Source organism: Dendrobates tinctorius, unplaced genomic scaffold (genome assembly GCF_039654945.1).
Source record: "Dendrobates tinctorius isolate UK_male_01 unplaced genomic scaffold, ASM3965494v1 ptg000380l, whole genome shotgun sequence".
NCBI lineage: Eukaryota > Metazoa > Chordata > Amphibia > Anura > Dendrobatidae > Dendrobates > Dendrobates tinctorius.
This window is the reverse complement of record NW_027362046.1, coordinates 462,070-480,307: the sequence shown is the minus strand read 5'-3', so window position 1 is coordinate 480,307 and position 18,238 is coordinate 462,070. Positions and strand designations below refer to the sequence as shown.

The 18,238-nt window shown below is 43.5% G+C and overlaps 1 protein-coding gene across 1 annotated transcript in view; it reads left to right on the top strand.

Annotated features, from left to right (window-relative positions):
- The first annotated feature begins 92 nt into the window (after nucleotides 1-92).
- Nucleotides 93-18,238, top strand: part of LOC141075910 (uncharacterized) — an 82,334-nt gene continuing 64,188 nt past the window's right edge. Inside the window, exons 1-2 of the mRNA XM_073563118.1 lie at nucleotides 93-1,327; nucleotides 1,383-1,419. Coding sequence (XP_073419219.1) covers nucleotides 456-1,327; nucleotides 1,383-1,419 — 909 coding nt within the window. The 5' untranslated portion in view covers nucleotides 93-455. The remainder of the gene's footprint in view (nucleotides 1,328-1,382; nucleotides 1,420-18,238) is intronic.

Sequence of the window (18,238 nt, the reverse complement as noted above, 5' to 3'; positions counted from 1 at the left end):
TGGTTTCTTGTGTTTCCGTGAGATGAGTAGAAGTTTTATTGGTATAATTTTCACCTATATAACATTGTTTGTTGGCTTTTTGTTCCATGTTTGGGAGGCAGAATGAGCAAACCATTGAACACCATGATGCACTGGTTCATGCTATGAGGCTTTCGATTAGACTGTGAACTGTCATTGTCTTGGTGAATAATTCAATATTTCTTAAAAAGCTTGTATTTTTTATGGACAGCTTAAGTAGAAATGTTCAAAAGTATAAAATTTGAGGATATTTTATTCAAAATTATTAATTGGTTTTATTTTTAGCAGATGAATGCACCAGGAGATCAGAGGGAACGCTGACATCTTCAATTTTTAAATCTGATGATCTTGAGCTCTCACAGGATACAACTGAAGTTAATGCTGTTACTCCAGATATACCATCATCCCTTCATAGCAAAGATCTGTCATCTGATCCTATGAAACCGGTCCCATCTTTTGGTTCATTACCAACTACTAAGGAAAATCAAAGTCACGATATAAGCATTAAAAAAATAATTGATTCTAAAGGAAAGGAGCCATTTTCATATTCAGAATATGGAAATAATTTTCTTGAAAAGACTTTTCTTAAACATGAAAAAATTGACATAACAGAGAATAGATTTTCCTGTTCAGAATGTGGGAAATGTTTTACTCAGAATTCACATCTTGTTACACATGAGAGAATTCACACAGCAATGAAGCCATATTCATGTTCAGAATGTCAGAAATGTTTTACTCAGAATTCACATCTTGTTGCACATGAGAGAATTCACACAGGAGAGAAGCCATATTCATGTTCAGAATGTGGGAAATGTTTTAGCCAGAAATCAGATTTGGTTAAGCACCATAGAACTCACACAGGGGAGAAGCCTTTTTCCTGCACAGAATGTGGGAAATGTTTTAGCAATAAATCAGATTGTGTTAAGCACCATAGAACTCACACAGGGGAGAAGCTTTTTTCCTGTTCAGAATGTGGGAAATGTTTTACAAAGAAATCAGATTTGGTTAAGCACCAAACAACTCACACAGGGGAGAAGCCTTTTTCCTGTTCAGAATGTGGGAAATGTTTTACCCAGAAATCAAATTTGATTAAGCACCAAAGAACTCACACAGGGGAGAAGCCTTTTTCCTGTTCAGAATGTGGGAAATGTTTTGTGAACAAATCATCTTTCTTAGTCACCAAAAAATTCACACAGGGGATAAACCTTTTTCATGTTCTTAATGTGAGAAATGTTTTCTACCTAAAACACCACGAGAAAACTGAAAGTGAGAATTTCAGAGCATATAACCGATATAATCTCTCTTGGCAGTTCTAAATCGGACATGTCCTTTTCCTCTAAACATTTTATTTCTCAACATCAAAGGAATATTTCTTCACTTCAAGCGGTCGGATTTGAGAAAGTATGTGTTCCATCAAGAGATGGGGATTTTAAAAGACGTCTAGTGACCAGAGAAGCTTTCTGGATGTTCCAGCTGAAAACCTGCGTTCCAAATGGACTGAATGCACGAAAGGAAATTATGTTCCATAATTGATGTGCATATTTTTTACATTGGAATCCTCTATATATCTATATTCGTTTATATTTAATTGGTATATTTTATACTGATTTGTTTTTAATATTTTTCTGTTTTTGTATGACTGATTTTATTGCTATTATGCACCATGTGTGTTTAAACTGTGATTGGTGGGAGGTGGTATATATTCAGCATGGTGTTCACTTGAAAGTAGCTTGGAAAAAGAACTTATTGTTCGAAACGCGTTGCTATTGCTACTCCGCTATGATGGGGCTTGTCCGTGTATCTCTGTTCTTATGCCTTCAATAAATTTTTTGCATGTTTCGAAGCTGGATATTTTTTTCTTTTGGACCGTTTTCACGTGTGTTTACACGGAATCCGAGCCTCCTTGCATCACCATTAGCCAGGACAGGTGAGCTGGTCTTTTTCACTCGCTGTGTATAATGGCAGACAGTTCCAAGGAGAGGGAATGAACGTCTGAAGTGTGAAGCAGCTAAAAGGTAACCCAGACAGGGAAGATTAACTGAGAGACTGTATAGCCTGATGGCTAGATAAAGCATAGCCTGTGTGACCACAGGCCTAAAGGTGCAGAGCTCCACTATGAAGATTCATTGTTGTCTGCTGTAAGAATGTTCTGTTTTCCTCATGCTGCCACGGTTTATGCTGATTAAACAACAGAATATAACTCCAAGTAAATCAAACTTCTGTGACATCAACCTGTCCACTTAGAAAGCAACACTGATGACAATCAATTTCACATGCTCTTGTGCAAATGGAATAGACAACAGATGGAAATTATTGGCAATTATCAAGACACCCTCAATAAAGGAGTGGTTCTGCAGGTGGGGACCACAGATCACATCTCAGTACCAATGCTTTCTGGCTGATGTTTTGGTCACTTTTGAATGTTGGTTGCGCTTTCACACTCATGGAAGCATGAGATGGACTCTACAACCCGCACAAGTTACTCAGGTAGTGCAGCTCATCCAGGATGGCACATCAATGCGAGCTGTGGCAAGAAGGTTTGCTGTGTCTGTCAGCGTAGTATCCAGAGGATGGAGGCACTATCAGGAGACAGGCCAGTATACCAGGAGACATGGAGGGGGCCGTAGCAGGGCAACAACCCAGCTGCAGGACCGCTACCTCTGCCTTTGTGCAAGGAGGAACAGGAGGAGCACTGCCAGAGCCCTGCAAAATGACCTCCAGCAGGCCACAAATGTGCATGTGTCTGCACAAATGGTTAGAAATCGACTCCATGAGGATGGTCTGAGTGCCCAACGTCCACAGATGGGGTTGTGCTCACAGTCCAACAACATGCAGGATGCTTGGCATTTGCCACAGAACACCAGGATTGGCAAATTCGCCTCTGGCACCCTGTGCTCTTCACAGATGAAAGCAGGTTCACACTGAGCACATGTGACAGACGTGACAGAGACTGGAGACGCCATGGAGAGCGATCTGCTGCCTGCAACATCCTTCAGCATGACCGGTTTGGCAGTGGGTCAGAAATGGTTTGGAGTGGCTTTTCTTTGGAGAGCTGCACAGCCCTCCATGTGCTCACCAGAGGTAGCCTGACTGCCATTAGGTACCGAGATGAGACCTCAGACCCCTTATGAGACCATATGCTGGTGCGGTTGGCCCTGGGTTCCTAATGTGGCACAATGCCAGACCTCATGTGGCTGGAGTGTGTCAGCAGTTCCTGCAAGATAAAGGCATTGAAGCTAGGTACTGGCCTGCACGTTCCTCAGACCTGAATCCAATTGAGCGCATCTGGGACATCATGTCTCGCTCCATCCACCATCACGTTGCACCACAGACTGTCCAGGAGTTGGAGGATGCTTTAGTCCAAGCCTGGGAGGAGATCCCTCAGGAGACCATCTGCCGCCTCATCAGGAGCATGCCCAGGCATTGTATGGAGGTCATACAGGCACGTGGAGGCCACACACACTACTGAACATCTTTTCCTTATCATGATACATTTCCACTAAAGTTGGATCAGCCTGTAATTTTATTTTCCACTTTGATTTTGAGTATCATTCCAAATCCAGACATCCATGGGATATTCATTTTGATTTACATTGATAATTGATATGTTTTATTGTTCTGAACACATTCCACTATGCAATGAATAAAAATTTGCAACTGGAATATTTCATTCAGAGATATCTAGGATGTGGTATTTTAGTGTTCCATTTATTTTTTTGAGCAGTGTATAAGCCCATATATATCGGGAACTAGAGTATATCAGGTTCTGGGATTTAATTATATTTTTAATAACAACTTCATTCACGATTATTTACTTCATTCATTGTTCATTACATTTTCTTAATAAATTATCATATCTCTTTGTTACACATCCTAATACTGATTTACTTACCGTATTTATATTTCTATATTTTAATGAAAACCTTTTTTATGAGTGTATACACTTCACAACAAACACTTTTCCATATATTTTATTATCCATCACTGTTTTTTAAGCTGCTTTTATCTTTATATTTATGACGAAGTCAGCTTACTCTGAGTCGTTTTCTTTAGAGTGGACCCTCTGGGTCGTGGCACCTAGGGCGAGCTGACCTTGTGAGGAACCACCCCCTATACAGGGAGTGTCAGGGGCAAGACCAAGGGGGTGAGCCACCATGACTGCTGGAACCAGACGGCCGGCTCAGGTAGACACTAAGTGAGAGTGTCTGATGACAAAGGATGTGCAGGAAACAAGGCAAGACATGAATTCAAGGTATCTTAAGGCGAACTCAGGGTAACATCAGGTGCAAAACGTGATAACAGGAAAAACACAGCAAGGTGCGTGCATGGGCACGCCAAGGTCCATGGCATGGTACGTGCCAGGTGGCACGCCTGGGTACAGGCAAGGGCTCGATGGCATCGGACTCCAGACAGCTGGCAACGATCAACAGGATCAGGGCATCAGGCTGCGGACATCATCTCTGGACATCAGGCCGCTGTCGTCAGGCTTACGCTCTCTGGCAGGTACCGGGCATCCGGCAGGCAAAGCAGGGTTCAGGCAAGGAGGCACGACAGAGGTCGAGACAGGGTGCGTGTTAGGGAACACACCAAGGTCCAAGGCAAGGTTCCAGGCAGGGTGTGTGCTAGGGGCACACCAGGGGCAAGGTGCAAGTGTAGGGGACACGCCAAGGTACAAAGTTCAAAGTACAAGACACGGTGCGTGTGTAGGGAACACGCCAGGGTTCAAAGTCTGAGATCCTGCATGTGCAGAAGGGCACGCCAGGGTTCAGGCTAAGGCAAGGGTCTGCGTGTGCTAGGAGGCACGCCAGGGTTCAGGCTAAGGCAAGGGACTGCGCGTGCTAGGAGACATGCCAGGGTTCGGGCTAGGGCCTGTGCGTGCAAGAGGGCATGACAGGGTTCACGCTAGGGCCTATACCTGCAAGAGGGCATGACATGGTTCAGGCTAGAGCCTGTACGTGCAAGAGGGCACGATAGGGTACATGTCAAGACCTGTGCGTACTTTTAGAGTAGCACGGGGAGGTATGCCAATCAGCAGGCTATGGCCTGCGCGTGCTAAGAAGGCACGCAATGCCCAGTGCAGAGACAGCGTGGGTGCAAGGAAGCACAGAGAGCATAGCTGAGGCACTGGCTAGCTGATCGGACTGAGGCACAGACAGCTGGGCAAGACTGAGGCGAACCAGGCAGAGGCATAACAGGCGACACAGCTGTCACTGGCTGACGAGCACGGCTGATGCACAAGCAGGCGGGCACGGCTGAGGCACAGACAGGAGGCTAGAAAGGCCAGGCGTGTGCAAAGGGCACTCGAAGAAACAAAGCAAAGCAAGAAGCAAGGCAAGGCACAGAACAAGGAGCGGAACATAGGCAGAAGCACAGAGCCGGTCAGAGAGAGTATAGGACTAGCAGCGGAGCGTAGGCCGAAGCCCAGAGCGGGTCAAGGCAGAGCCTTGAGACTAGCCTGGAAATGTGCAAGAGAGCACCATAGGGCAGAGTAAGGAAAACCAGGCAGAGACAGAGAACGTGGAGGTACTACAAGGCTCAGAATAGCAAAGGCCAGACATGGCGAAACAGGCAAAGGCAGAGAACATACGAAGTACTACATGTCCAAGAATAGCAAGGACAAGACATGGCAAAAAACAGGCAAAAGCAGAGAACATAGGAAGGACTATAAGGCAAAGCATAGCAAGAACAAAACATGACGCAAAAGACAACACTAGACAAGGCATGGGACAAGAGGCAGAGAACAAGCACAGAGCGTGTGCAGAGACACACAACAGGGCAGAGTGCAGGGGCACAGAATACAGGGAGCGACCGAGCAGACCATGCAGCCATGTAGGGAAGCAACATGATACTCAGGCCCCGACCATAGGAAGGGGCGGTCTGATATAGCACTTCCGGGTCAGGACCGGGGAGGACTTCCGGTTCAGATCCTCCAGGATCATAAAGAGGATCACATGGTCGAGTCCTCCAAGACCATAGAGAGGACCACATGGTAGAGTCCTCCAGGACCATAGAGAGGATAGTTGGGTCAGACTGTGCTGGACCATAGAGAAGGTCACATGGTCAGAGTCTCCAGGAACAGAGAGGATTGCTGGATCAGACTGTGCTGGACCATAGGAAAGGTCACATGGTCAGGGTCTCCAGGATCACAGAGGACAGCTGCAGGCAGAGCAGAGACGGATGGCCACACAGCAACGACGTGCAGCCACGAGGTAAAGCACACATGCGCACTGGCAATGGCAGGCAGCCATGAGATGAGGCGCGCGTGCACACTGCTCCAGGAATCTTGCAGCACAACAGTCATGAGGTGCGTGTGCACGCTGCTCCAGGGATCTTGCAGCATAAGACATAACGGGCATGATAGTTTGGTGCACGTGCACACTGCTCCAGGAGTCATGCGGCATACCAGACATGGCGGGCATGACAGTTCGGTGCGCGTGCACGACAGTTCGGTGCGCGTGCACACTGCTCCAGGGGTCATGCGGCATAACAGCCATGGCGGGCATGACAATATCTTTACCATATCTCTTTTTATTCTCTTTTCTTATCCGTTGCACAGTTGCACTTTCACTGGTCACTTGGTGATGTCACATTTGGCACTTTTCACATGCATTGTTTTGTTTCCGGACTCACCTCACTATCACTTTACCTGATTGATCGCTACCAGATGGCTCTATGCAGCATTATTCATCTTGGACTTACCAACAGGCATTCATCCTGAACCTCCTGCTTCACTGGGGATGCTAAATGCTCTCCATGGCAACGAGTCCATCCAGCATCATTCCGGTCACTCTCCCTCGGTGACTCCATCCAATCGGAGGTGCCTGGAGGCGGAGTTACCCGGGATAGCGTGTAACGCTGTTTCCTGGATCCTGCACATGACACACCACCCGGGGGCGTCACAGATACAATTACCCATGTGGGGTATACTCGCTCCCTGTGACCTCTGATTGGCATTTGCCCCAGGTCGTTCGGTTTACACCAATAAGCCATCAGGGGTATGTCCCCACCACTATTAGGTGTCACGCCAATAACATGAACCTGGACAGGAAATGGCTGGTATAAGCAATAACCACCGATGTGATTGGCTTACACTCACGCCAACGCTCACATGCTGACACACGCTCACACTCACAAGCTGACACTCACTCTCACATACTATCTATTCCTAACACTGGAGTGGCTTATAAACTTATGAAGTATATAGTTTGAGGTCTGGGATCTGCCAATATGTGGCTAGTTTTCTGTTTCGGATAACATGACACATAATTTTAGTTTTTTTTTGTCTAGTTTCTCTTGAATGTAGATCAATATTAAAGTCTCCTGATGAGTCGCCTTTGGTGAGGACAATGAAACCCTTAAAAATGAGAGGCTTGAAGAGTGGGTGTGTATACATCACCTCACCCTATATACTGAACTGTGGGGTTCATGTTTTTTCTATTAGTCACCTACTGACTAACCTTCAGGGGGAGAATTATAGGTATAGTTTTACATTTGGAATTAATAAAGTTTAGTTTTATCCTTTTGTCAGCAAATGATAAGAGACAACCCATTTAAGAAAATTCAAATTTGGTTAAAACTATTCCAACATTATGAACATAAAAAAGGCTTCTCCCCTATGTGACGTCTCTGATGTTTATTAACAGCTGATTTCCAAGTAAAATATTTCCCATATTAAGAAAATGAAAAAGGCTTCTCCTCTTTGTGACTGCTCTGATGTTTAACAAGAAGCGCTTTCTGGTTAAAACATTTCCCACATTCTGAACATGAAAAAGGCTTCTCCCCTGTGTGAGTTCTTTGGTGTTCATCAAGATTCCATTTCTGGCTGAAACATTTCGCACATTCTGAACAGGAAAATGGCTTCTCCCGTGTGGGTTCTTTGATGGCTATCAAGATCTATTTTCCGTTTAAAACATTTCCCACATTCTGAACATGAATGAATGCAGGGATTGAAGCTTGAGGAAGATAATTTGCATATTCCAGGTGCCTTCTAGGAAAAGCAAAGTCTCCATAAGCAAGAAGATCGATGGGTACAGTCGGGACCAGCTGCTTGGACAGCATCGCCAAACCAAGGATGGAAGCTTGAGGAAGATAATTTGCATATTCCAGGTGCCTTCTGGGAAAAGCGAAGAGTCTTCCTAAGCAAGAAGATTGTTGGGTACAGTCGGGACCAGCTGCTTGGAAAGCATCGCCAAACCAGGGATTGAAGCTTGAGGAAGATAATTTGCATATTCCAGGTGCCTTCTGGGAAAAGCGAAGAGTCTCCCTAAGCAAGAAGATCGTTGGGTACAGTCGGGACCAGTTGCTTGGAAAGAATCGCCAATTTTTGCCTCTAGGACATTATTGCAAGACAGCTTGGCTGATTGAGTAGATTACACAAGAAGGTTACACACAATAGATTGCACAAGAAGGAAGGCACACAGCAAGTCAGCAGGATCTAGGAGCAACATGGCAGATGTGAAAACCTACATGGTGAACTGCAACATGTGCTACATGTTCACAGATCAACCAGAAGAAGAATCCAACTTCACCTGCCAGAAGTGTAGACTAGTGGCCCTTTTAGAAGAAAAGGTGCGCAGTCTGGAAAAAAGAATTGCAACTTTGAAACTCAAAGAAAATGAAGACTTCCTAGACAGAACAGAAGCATCTCTACTGGTCACAGAAGGTGAAGAAAGTGTCAGAGAACCTCCAAAAGCAGACGAATGGGAGGATGTGACGAAAAGAAGCAAGAAGACCATAGAGACATCACCAACCACTCAACTGACAATCCGATACCAAGGCCTTGTGGAGGACGAAGATGGCACACCTAAGGATGAGGCACCACCAGCAAGCAAAGAAAAGGGCACACAGCAACACCCAGAAGTGACAACAAAAAGTACAGCGAAGAAGAGTGGTAGTGGTGGGAGACTCATTACTGAGAGGCACAGAGGCAGCCATCTGCAGACCGAACATAACTGCAAGAGAAGTATGCTGGCTCCCAGGTGCGAAGATCAAGGATGTGACTGATAGGATACCAAAGCTCATCAGTTCCAGGGGCGTCCACCCATTTCTTCTGATACATGTTGGCACCAATAAATTCATGGACTTCTGTGCGCTGCCAGATAAATTCACCAATCCAGTTTGTGAGAAAGATTAACCGTTTATTTCCCAACGCGTTTCAAAGTGTATACCACTTCTTCTTCAGGGGATGACATATATGATCAGATAGAACTGTCACAGATTATATACAACCAGGATTCAAAAATTGGCGCCAATGATCACGTCATCTAGTACAAATGTCAAAGATGACATGTGATCATTGGCGCCAATTTTTGAATCCTGGTTGTATATAATCTGTGACAGTTCTATCTGATCATATATGTCATCCCCTGAAGAAGTGGTATACACTTTGAAACGCATTGGGAAATAAACGGTTAATCTTTCTCACAAACTGGATTAGTGAATTTATCTGGCAGCGCACAGAAGTCCATGAATTTATTCCATAATCTGAAGCTTTAAGCGGTCGCAGAGCTGACCTTTGGACGTGCAGCAAGCAGACTACTGATCCTACATGCCTGAACCTCTCCTGAAAAGGGTGAGTAAATTCTAATTTTTTCTTCTGGATATAACTCGGATAAGACCCTATTGCGCTATTTTGTTCCTTTAGTTTGATCACAATGTTGGCACCAATGACACGGCAAGGAAGGACCTATCGACAATCTGCAGGGACTTTGAAAAGTTGGGGAAGTAAGTAAAGGAACTGGATGCACAGGTAGTTTTTTCTTCTATCCTTCCAGTAGACTGGCATGGCACCAGATGGAACAGGATCCTTGATGCGAACTGGCTAAGACGATGGTGCAGACAACAAGGATTCGGATTCCTGGACCACGGAGTGAATTACCTGTACGACGGACTCCTCACCAGAGACGGACTACACCTCAACAAACTTGGGAAACACACATTCGCCAGAAGACTCACTACACTCACGTTAAACTAGAAGAAGAGGGGACGGGAAGAAAAACGTTAGACACAAACATGAAGCCAGAAATGATACTGATGAATGATGTGAGGTGCGGCAAAGATCCAAGACAACATACTTGGAAGGAAGGTAAGAAAATTTCTAAAACAATCCACAGGGAGGAGATGGAAGAACTAGAAGTAGAAATATCTACAAGTAACTATGACATAGTGGGAATAACCGAGACATGGTTAGATGAAAGCTATGACCGGGCAGTTACCTTACAGGGTTACAGTCTGTTTAGAAAGGTTCATAAAAATCGGAGAGGAGGAAGGGTTTGTCTTTATGTAAAGTCTAAAGTCGACTTTGAGGGAGGATATTCGCGAAGGGAATGAGGATGTCGAGTCCATATGGGTCGAAATACATGGAGGGAAAAATAGTAACAAAATTCTCATTGGGGTCTGTTACAAACCCCCAAATATAACAGAAATCATGGAAAGTTTACTACTAAGGCAGATAGATGAAGCTGCAACCCATAAAGAGGTCCTTGTTATGGGGGACTTTACCCGGATATTAACTGGGAAACTGAGACCTGCGAAACCCATAAAGGCAACAGTTTTCTGCTAATAGCCAAGAATAATTATCTTTCACAATTGGTTCAGAATCCAACCAGAGGAGAAGCACTTTACACCTAATACTATCTAACAGACCTGACAGAATAACAAATCTGCAGGTTGTTGGGCATCTAGGAAATAGCGACCACAATATTGTACAGTGTCACTTGTCTTTCGCTAGGGGGACATGTCAGGGAGTCACAAAAACACTGAACTTTAGGAAGGCAAAGTCTGACCAGCTTAGAGATGCCCTTAATCTGGTGACTGGGACAATGTCCTCAGAAATAAGAATACACAAAATAAATGGGAAATGTTTAAGAATATCCTAAATAGGCACTGTAAGGCCTTTCACACTTCAGTTATTTGCATCAGTTACAATCCGCCAAAAAGGCGGAAAAGCGGATCCGTTCTCAACTGATGTGAACGGATGGCACAGGATCCGTTTTGAGACGGATCCTGAAAAACGCTGGCTGGGGAGAGAGAGAGAGAGAGAGAGAGAGAGAGAATTTTTTTTTTGTCCGGCACCTAGACAGAATTTCGGGTTAAATAAGTGTCTGGAGGATCCGCTGGGAAAAAAAACGTTACAAGCCCCATTTCGAAATCTTTGAGAATGGAAACGGACAGCAACATTATGGCGGATCCTCACAAAAACGGATGCAACGGACAGCAATCCGTCAGGATCCGCCACTAATGATATTCAATGGGGAAAAAAACGGATCCTCAAAAGAAAATTGCGGATCCGTTTTTTTCAAAACCTGGCGGATTGTGACTGATTGTAAAAAACTGAAGTGTGAAACAGGCCTAAGCGGTTTATACCTTGTGGGAATAAAAGGACAAGAAATAGGAAAAACCCAGTGTGGCTAAACAAAGAAGAGGGGCAATTACCAGTAAAAAGAAAGCATTTAAACTACTAAAGCAGGATGGCACAGTTGAAGCTCTAAAACACTATAGGGAGAAAAATACTTTATCTAAAAAACTAATTAAAGCTGCCAAAAAGGAAACAGAGAAGCACATTGCTAAGGAGAGTAAAACTAATCCCAATCTGTATCAACTACATCAATAGTAAAAAAATCAAAAGTGAAAGTGTAGGCCCATTAAAAAATTGTGAGGAAAGAATGGTTGTAGATGACGAGGAAAAAGGTAATATATTAAACACCTTCTTCTCCACGGTATTCAAGGTGGAAAATGAAATGCTAGGTAAAATGCCAAGAGACAAAGAAAACCCTATATTAAGGGTCACTAATCTAACCCAAGAAGAGGTGCGAAACCGGCTAAATAAGATTAAAATAGGGTCCGGATGGCATACACCCACGAGTACTAAGAGAACTAAGTAATGTAATAGATAAACCATTATTTCTTATATTTAAGGACTCTATAGCGACGGGGTTTTTCCACAGGACTGGCGGATAGCAAATGTGGTACCAATATTCAAAAAGGGCTCTAAAAGTAAACCTGGAAATTAAAGGCCAGTGAGTCTAACCTCTATTGTTGGTAAAATATTTGAAGGGTTTCTGAGGGATGTTATTCTGGATTATCTCAATGAGAATAACTGTTTAACTCCATATCAACATGGGTTTATGAGGAATCGCTAATGTCAAACCAATCAGTTTTTATGAAGAGGTAAGCTATAGGCTGGACGTGGTATATCTTGATTTTCCAAAGCATTTGATACCGTGCCACACAAGAGGTTGGTACACAGAATGAGAATGCCTTAGTGATAGAAAGCAGAGGGTGGTTATAAATGGTATATTCTCTAACTGGGTTGCTGTGACCAGTGGGGTACCGCAGGGGTCGGTTTTGGGACCTATTCCAATCAACATATTTAGCAACGATCTGGTAGGTTTACACAGTAAAATATCGATATTTGCAGATGATACAAAACTATGTAAAGCCGTCAATACAAGAGAAGATAGTATTCTGCTACAGATGGATCTGGATAAGTTGGAAACTTGGGCCGAAAGGTGGCAGATGCGGTTTAACAATGTTAAATGTAAGGTTATACACATGGGAAGAAGGAATCAATATCACCATTACACACTGAACGGTAAACCACTGGGTAAATCTGACATGGAGAAGGACTTGGGGATCCTAGTTAACGATAAACTTACCTGGAGCAGCCAGTGCCAGGCAGCGGCTGCCAAGGCAAACAGGATCATGGGGTGCATTAAAAGAGGTCTGGATACACATGATGAGAGCATTATACTGCCTCTGTACAAATCCCTGGTTAGACCGCACATGGAGTACTGTGTACAGTTTTGGGCACCGGTGCTCAGGAAGGATATAATGGAACTAGAGCGAGTACAAAGGAGGGCAACAAAATTAATAAATGGGATGGGGGAACTACAATACCCAGAGAGATTAGCAAAATTAGGATTATTTAGTCTAGAAAAAAGACGACTGAGGGGTGATCTAATAACAATGTATAAATATATAAGGGGACAATACAAATATCTCGCCAAGGATCTGTTTATACCAAGGAAGGTGACAGTCACAAGGGGGCATTCTCTGCGTCTGGAGGAGAGAAGGTTTTTCCACCAACATAGAAGAGGATTCTTTACTGTTAGGGCAGTGAGAATCTGGAATTCCCTGCCTGAGGAGGTAGTGATGGCGAACTCAGTCGAGGGGTTCAAGAGAGGCTTGGATGTCTTCCTGGAGCGTAACAATATTGTATCCTACAGTTATTAGGTTCTTTAGAAGGACGTAGATCTGGGGATTTATTATGACAGAATTCTATAGACTGAACTGGATGGACTAATGTCTTTTTTCGGCCTTACTAACTATGTTACTACGTAATATGGTTTCTCTCCTATGTGAGTTCGCTGGTGGCCAACAAAATGTGATTTACGTGCAAAACATTTCCCACATTCTGAACATGAAAAAGGTTTCTCCCCTGTGTGAGTTCTCTGGTGACTAATAAGATTCCCTTTGTGGTTAAAACATTTCCCACATTCTGAACAGGAAAACGGCTTCTCCCCTGTGTGAGTTCTCTGGTGGTTAACAAAATGTGATTTATATGCAAAATATCTCCCACATTCTGAACAGGAAAATGGCTTCTTTGATTCAGGAGCAGCTTGTTTTTCATTGCCTCTTTTGTGACTTTGATTTTTCTTAGTAGTCGGTAATGAATCAGAAGATGGGACCTGTTTCATAGGATCAGATGAGAGATCTTTGCTGTGAATGGATGATGATATATCTGGAGTAACAGCAATCGCTTCAGTTTTATCTTGTAGGATCTTAATATCATCAGATTTAAAAGTTGAAGATGTCAGCTGTCCCTCTGATCTCCTGGTACAGTCATCTGTTAAGATGAAAAACATTTTTTTTTAATAAAATATCCTTGAGTTTTATATTTTTGAACATTTCTACTTAAACTGTCCATAAAAATGGCAAGCTATGTAAAAAAGTCTTTATTTATTTACCAAGACAATAACAGTTCACAGTCTAATAGAAAACCTTGTTGGATGAGCCAGTAGTGTGTGGTGTTCAACTGTTTGTTCATTCTGCCTCCCAAATATCGAACAAAAAGAAACCAATCAATGTTATGTAGGCGAAAATAATACCAATTCTCATCTCACAAAAAACAAGTCCCCACTCAGGTCCATCATCTGTCAATGGAAAAACAGAGGTTCCCACACTATTAGTGGCTCAAAGGCTGTTGAAAAGCAACAGAGTTTCTATAAACCAATCCGGCAAAATCCGCTCTCACTTCGGAGTCTTGCAGTGTGCGCAAACAACATTTAGGATCCCTGTATTTACCAATATTATAGTGAGAAGAACCCACTTAATTTGTGGTGTGTGTCTCCTGGAGAACAATCTGGGCACTATGTGCTGGGTAAGAAAATGGCAAATGTGTAATTTTCACTCTCCAACATCCACTGCGTGTTAATTTCCGGAAAATGGCTGTGGAGTCAAAATATTCACTCCTCCTACACACATGGTCAATGTTGTTGGTACCCTTCATTTGATGACAGAAAAACCCACAATGGTCACAGAAATAACTTGAATCAGACAAAGTAACAATAAATAAAAAATCTATGAAAATTAACAAATGAAAGTCAGACATTGCTTTTCAGCCAGGCTTCCACAGAATTAAAAAAAATAAATAAATAAAACTCATGAAATTGCCTTTACAGAAATTATGGTGCCCTTAACTTAACCACTTCATGACTGCCAACGATAGATAAATGTTGGCGCTTGCGCCGTTTGTCTACTGTTGGCAGTTTTATGCTCATCAGGACCCCCACGTATCTTATAACGATTCCGGCGCACATCGCTTCCTGTGACCCCCGCCCTCATCGACATCTGATTGGTTCAGGTCCTTATGACGTCAGCGTCACACCAGCCAATGAGACAAATCACTAGGAAAGTTTGTTGTAGCAGTGAACTTTCCCGGGTGATCTGTCTCATAAAAACGCTGTTTCTCCTCAGATCTCTGGTCAGTGAGAGATTAGAGGAGAAACAGTGTTACAAGAGCTGCTGGGAACAGCTGTGTCAGTCAGCGATTGTGCTATAAAGTAAAAAACAGATAAGGCAGGTTAGGATTAGTGCTATAGTTAGGGTTAGTGTTAGGCTAAAGTTAGGGGTAGAGTAAAGAATTAGGCTTTTCTCAATTGTCTCCCCAATAATTTGGTCACATCAGTCATGTCAGTTTTCTATTTCCGGGAAAAAAAATGAAAATGAATAAAATGGCCCGTCAGTATTATAGTACAGAGGAGGCTTATGCACTTTTATGTTCTGACAGTGAAGAAAGTGCAGTGTCAGATGGCGATGTGGATTTCGAGGGATTTAGCAGCAGCGACAGTGATAGCTCAGAAATGAGCAGTGATTCTGGTCCATCCTCACACACAAGGACCAGTACAACAAGAAGGACAAATAGCGCTTCTGGAGAAATGTCTCCAACTCAGGGAACAATGCCCAGTACTAGCGCTGTCCCTAGTGCTCGTGAATTGGCGCACACCAATGTCCAAGGGGCTTTGCCTCTTGATGTAGCATTTCCCAGATGGGAGGCTTCGGATTCGGCTACTCCATTCATCCCTAATTTTAATGCCATTCCTGGTATAAATGTGGAGGTGGAAAATTTTGGACTAATTATATTTATTAGTTGTGACAGATACAGTTGTGGCCAAAAGTATTGACACCCCTGCAATTCTGTCAGATAATACTCAGTTTCTTCCTGAAAATGATTGCAAACACAAATTCTTTGGTATTATTATCATCTTCATTTAATTTGTCTTAAATGAAAAAACACAAAAAGAATTGTCCTAAAGCCAAATTGGATATACTTCCACACCTAACATAAAAAAGAGGGTGGACAAAAGTATTGGCACTGTTCAAAAAATCATGTGATGCTTCTCTAATTTGTGTAATTAACAGCACCTGTAACTTACCTGTGGCACCTAACAGGTGTTGGCAATAACTAAATCACACTTGCAGCCAGTTGACATGGATTAAAGTTGACTCAACCTCTGTCCTGTGTCCTTGTGTGCACCACATTGAGCATGGAGAAAAGAAAGAAGACCAAAGAACTGTCTGAGGACTTGAGAAACCAAATTGTGAGGAAGCATGAGCAATCTCACGGCTACAAGTCCATCTCCAAAGACCTGAATGTTCCTGTGTCTACCGTGCGCAGTGTCATCAAGAAGTTTAAAGCCCATGGCACTGTGGCTAACCTCCCTAGATGTGGACGGAAAAGAAAAATTGACAAGAGATTTCAACGCAAGATTGTGCGGATGTTGGATAAAGAACCTCGACTAACATCCAAACAAGTTCAAGCTGCCCTGCAGTCCAAGGGTACAACAGTGTCAACCTGTACTATCCGTCGGCGTCTGAATGAAAAGGGACTGTGTTGTGAGTTCATTTTCCCCTTCACTACTGAGGCCCGATGAACTCCCTCTTCTGGTAAGGAAAGGTAGTGAGCCTGATTATCAGCCACCTGAGCCTAATAATGATGACTGGCTGAGTGGAGTTACGGACTGGATATAAGGCTGCCGACGCCCTTCTGCCCTGCGGGTGATTTCTCTGTGGGATCCTTGGAGACCAGTCTGAATTCCTGCTCTTCTAAAGCTAAGTTTTTCTGCTCTGCTTTTTGCATTTGTGCTTTGACTTTGTTTGCTTTGTTTTTCTGGACTTCTGCCATTCCCTGCTGGGGTGAGCTGAATTCCTTTAGCTCTGTCTTCTGAAAATACCTGAGTGCTCATATAGTTTTTGAAGCCTAGCTGCTTCAGGGTCTTTTTCCATACCAGCTGTTGGCTTACGTCTTTGATAGGATTTTGGCAGATTGCAGACAGCAACCTTCCTTTCCTGTCCTGTTTACTTCAGCTTGGGCCCCATCGTTTGCTCAGCCTATCTTTCTATCTGTGTGAGTGTTTTTTCATCTTGCTTCACCATCATTATATGTTGGGGGCTGCCTTTTACTTTGGGGTCTGCTCTGGGGCAGTTTAGATTTCCTTTTCTGTCTTTAGGCTATTTAGCTCTCCGGCTGTGATAGAGGGGTCTAGGGCACTGTAGGAACCCCCCACGGCTACTGCTAGTTGTGTTGATAGGTTCAGGGGTCTGCAATCTGATAGTTGCCAACTTCTCTGGTTTTCTGGACGTAGCTTCTATTTTTGTGTCTGCTTCCTACGGTGACTCATTCATAACAGGACTGTATGGTAGGAGACCCAGGAAGACCCCACTTCTTACCCCGAGACATAAAAAAGCCAGGCTGGAGTTTGCCAAAACTTACCTGAAAAAGGCTAAAACATTTTGGAAGAATGTTCTCTGGTCAGATGAGACAAAAGTAGAGCTTTTTGGGCAAAGGTATCAACATAGAGTTTACAGGAGAAAAAAGAGGCATTCAAAGAAAAAACACGGTCCCTACAGTCAAACATGACGGAGGTTCCCTGATGTTTTGGGGTTGCTTTGCTGCCTCTGGCACTGGGCTGCTTGACTGTGTGCATGGCATTATGAAGTCTGAAGACTACCAACTCATTTTGCAGCATAATGTAGGGCCCAGTGTGAGAAAGCTGGGTCTCCCTCAGAGGTCATGGGTCTGCCAGCAGGACAATGACCCAAAACACACTTCAAAAAGCACTAGAAAATGGTTTGAGAGAAAGCACTGGAGACTTCTATGGTGGCCAGCAATGAGTCCAGACCTGAATCCCATAGAACACCTGTGGAGAGATCTAAAAATGGCAGTTTGGAGAAGGCACCCTTCAAATATCAGGGACCTGGAGCAGTTTGCCAAAGAAGAATGGTCTAAAATTCCAGCAGAGCATTGTAAGAAACTCATTGATGGTTACCGGAAGCGGTTGGTCACAGTTATTTGGCTAAAGGTTGTGCAACCAAGTATAATGCTGAGGGTGCCAATACTTTTGTCTGGCCCATTTTTGGAATTGTGTGTGAAATGATCAAAGTTTTGCTTTTTGCTTCATTCTCTTTTGTGTTTTTTCATTTAAGACAAATTAAATGAAGATAATAAAACCAAAGAATTTGTGTTTGCAATCATTTTCAGGAAGAAACTGAGTATTATCTGGCAGAATTGCAGGGGTGTCAATACTTTTGGCCACAACTGTAGCTTGCTAGAGCATATTGTCCTACAAACAATTTTATATGCGTCCCAATTCATCAGCCAGAATCCACGATCCTATTATGCTAGGTCAAATTTATGGACACAAACTAATGTCCTAGAAAA